Source organism: Perkinsus marinus (assembly GCF_000006405.1).
Source record: "Perkinsus marinus ATCC 50983 genomic scaffold scf_1104296929318, whole genome shotgun sequence".
Taxonomy (NCBI): Eukaryota; Perkinsozoa; order Perkinsida; family Perkinsidae; genus Perkinsus; species Perkinsus marinus.
Window position 1 is genome coordinate 486,461 of NW_003216498.1, and position 2,778 is coordinate 489,238.

Consider the following 2,778-nt stretch of genomic DNA (forward strand, 5'->3'; position numbering starts at 1 on the left):
AACGGGTCGCACACATCTGTTGCTCGAACCCGTTTCCCCTTCGGAGGAGGGACGCTTATCTGTAAAGTCATAAGGCATTGTTTAGTATACTCATCATTTCTTTCACCCTTAGTACTATCCCTTGAACATAAGCAAATATCTTAACTACCAAAATTACTTCATCAGTAAGCATCACTATCCTTAATAATACACTACACTTAATACCAAAACACGCTGAACATGCCAACTTTAATACCATGACATTTTATATTCCTTGAAATATTCCAGTGGGTATCTGTTACTTGAATACTCACTCCTCGTACTAGACATGGACGTGAAGACGGGAGAAGGTCAGGAGTGGCAGCATTACCGAGAGAAGAGCCACGCTTCCCCGACAGGAACAGAACGGGTTCCCTCTGAAAAAAATAAAGTCGCTGTCTCATACCACACCTTAGGGATGTTAGGGTTTATGATCTTGGTACGGACAGCGATGGACAAACAGCTTACCGAGAAAAGCATTAGACTCGCCAATCGTAAGGTGCGTACGTAATCAGTGAAAGAGGGTCAATGTGGAAAGCATGAAAGTGATGCTGTGGTGCAATCCCCTAGGTGGGTCTGTTGCCTGGTTGTGCTGAATTCCGTGTGGAGATGTTGATGCACATCCATCCGAGTTGTTATATCAAGATCTGAGGTTCCGTGGCTTGTCGGATGGGGAGGTCGTCTCTGGAGATACTGAGTCCGCTTTGCTCTCAACTCTAGGTTAACGACTGAGTGAGGCGCTCCTTTCGAGTTAGAATATGAGCAGAAAGCTGAGTTGAGCTTTTGGAGAGTCGTTGTTAAACAACACCTTTTGCGACGGCAAGTAGAATTCCACGAACGCGACAGCTCGGTCAGTTCACTCTTTCATGCCCCCTTTCCCCAGCCAACTTTTCCCAACTTCCCCTCCCAGTCGCGACCTCGCACACCGTCGGTGATATGGTTTGGTTGATCTGGTAGAGTTTAGTTCGTACATCCTCATTGATGAAATCACTGGTGGTGAAGCGTAGACGACGTGGTCTGAACTTCAGCTGTTCAATGGACCCAATCCAGCCAGCGCACCTCTTCATGCACGAGACTTGGTATTCGCCTACAGCACTATTTACTCAACAACACGGAACACATTTTGCCTCGTTAAAGCATCTTCATATGATGTAATCGATACAGCAGCTACTGCCATCATTCAAGAGCGAATACCTCATACGCAACAAAGCTTACTCGAAGAATGAAGGCAGAGACTCGAAAAGTGGTAGTATGATTATGCATACCAGATAATCCGTATATGATAGTACCACTCAATAGCATCAGCTCACTCACCAATTTTCAATAGTAGTAATGATAGTACTAGGAACACCTCTCCAAGGCGGCGATAGAAAAAGGAGCTTGAAGTGTACACAAAAAGAACTAGCTTGACCACCAAGAACATGCGAGATTCATAACCCTCCCACCGTTACAAAGAGAGCGCCCCTTGAAGAGGAATTATTGAGCACCACCCTCGGCAGCACCATCTTGATCAGATGTCCAGAGAGTCAGGTTGTCTCTAAGGAGTTGCATGATAAGCGTAGAATCCTTATAGCTATCCTCGCTAACATTATCGAGCTCGGCAATCGCATCTTCAAATGCCTTGCGAGCCATCTTACAAGCCTCTTCAGGCTGGTTTAAGACCTCATAGTAAAATACAGAGTAGTTGAGAGCGAGACCCAAACGGATAGGATGAGTAACCTGCAACTCAGACTGAGCGATATCAGTCGCATCCTTATAGGCCTGATCAGCATTATTAGCGGCCTTGTTTCTCTTCTCGCCAGTGCTGAATTCAGCGATGTAGCGATAGTAATCACCCTTCATCTTGTAGTAGAACACCTTGGACTCGCCAGTCTGGGAATGAGTAATGAGAGGCTTGTCAAGAAGATCAAGGATAGCATCGCAGATTGTCTGGAGTTCAGCCTCAACCTTCTCTCTGTATCCCTTAGCGATCTCAGCATTGGTAGTGTTACCCTTAGAGGCCTCCTTCTGCTCGACAGATGAGACGATCCTCCAGGAAGCACGTCGAGATCCAACAGCATTCTTGTATGCGACCGACAACAAGTTGCGCTCCTACATGAGAAGAAATGACCATCTCAGGAGCTCGAGCAATATCCTTTCTCCTATTCCCTTGTATCACCCTCCTACCTCAACACTGAGCTCCTGTTTTTCCTGAGCCACGGCCTTCATGTATGAGGCCATCTCATCGTAACGCTCAGCTTGCTCAGCCAGCTTGGAAAGATAAACATTCTTCTCACACTCGTTCGCCATTTTAGGTTTACTAAGACTGTAATCTAATAGCCTTGCACCAGAGCTGTTGTGAAGGAACTCTTAGGAGGCCAAGATTCCAAGATATCGTCTCCAACGCTAAACAACCCAACTCCGTTTGTGTTAGCACTCGTGAGAACTATTGGTCGAAAACTCTTACCAGAGAAGGGAAATTTTGAGTACACTACCGCGGCGTTGTACAGCTAGCGCTTCCGACTGTGTAATGGACGCTGTCCATGCTGTCACAAACGTATGTCTCCGATGGCTCAAGATGCCTGTCATATTGTACATCATTTACCTAGGGTAGCTAATCGCTAGCAGAAATGAAGAGTGTGTTTTTGCTCAACTCAGTCGACTGTCTATGTTGGTCGAATGTCAATCATGGTGGAGCATTGCTGCCTAGTGAGTTGTCACACATCTCATGGTATTAACTCACATTGCGAAGTATCTCATAATAGGATTCCTATTGCAACT

The 2,778-nt window shown here is 45.9% G+C and overlaps 1 protein-coding gene across 1 annotated transcript; it reads right to left on the reverse strand.

The window, feature by feature from the left end:
• Positions 1–1,494: 1,494 nt before the first annotated feature.
• Positions 1,495–2,307, reverse strand: Pmar_PMAR012480 (DNA damage checkpoint protein Rad24, putative; the record flags this gene model as incomplete). The annotated part of the gene is made up of 2 exons (XM_002787657.1): positions 1,495–2,109; positions 2,185–2,307. 2 exons carry the CDS (start codon positions 2,305–2,307, stop codon positions 1,495–1,497), a joined length of 738 nt encoding a protein of 245 aa, XP_002787703.1.
• Positions 2,308–2,778: the final 471 nt, after the last annotated feature.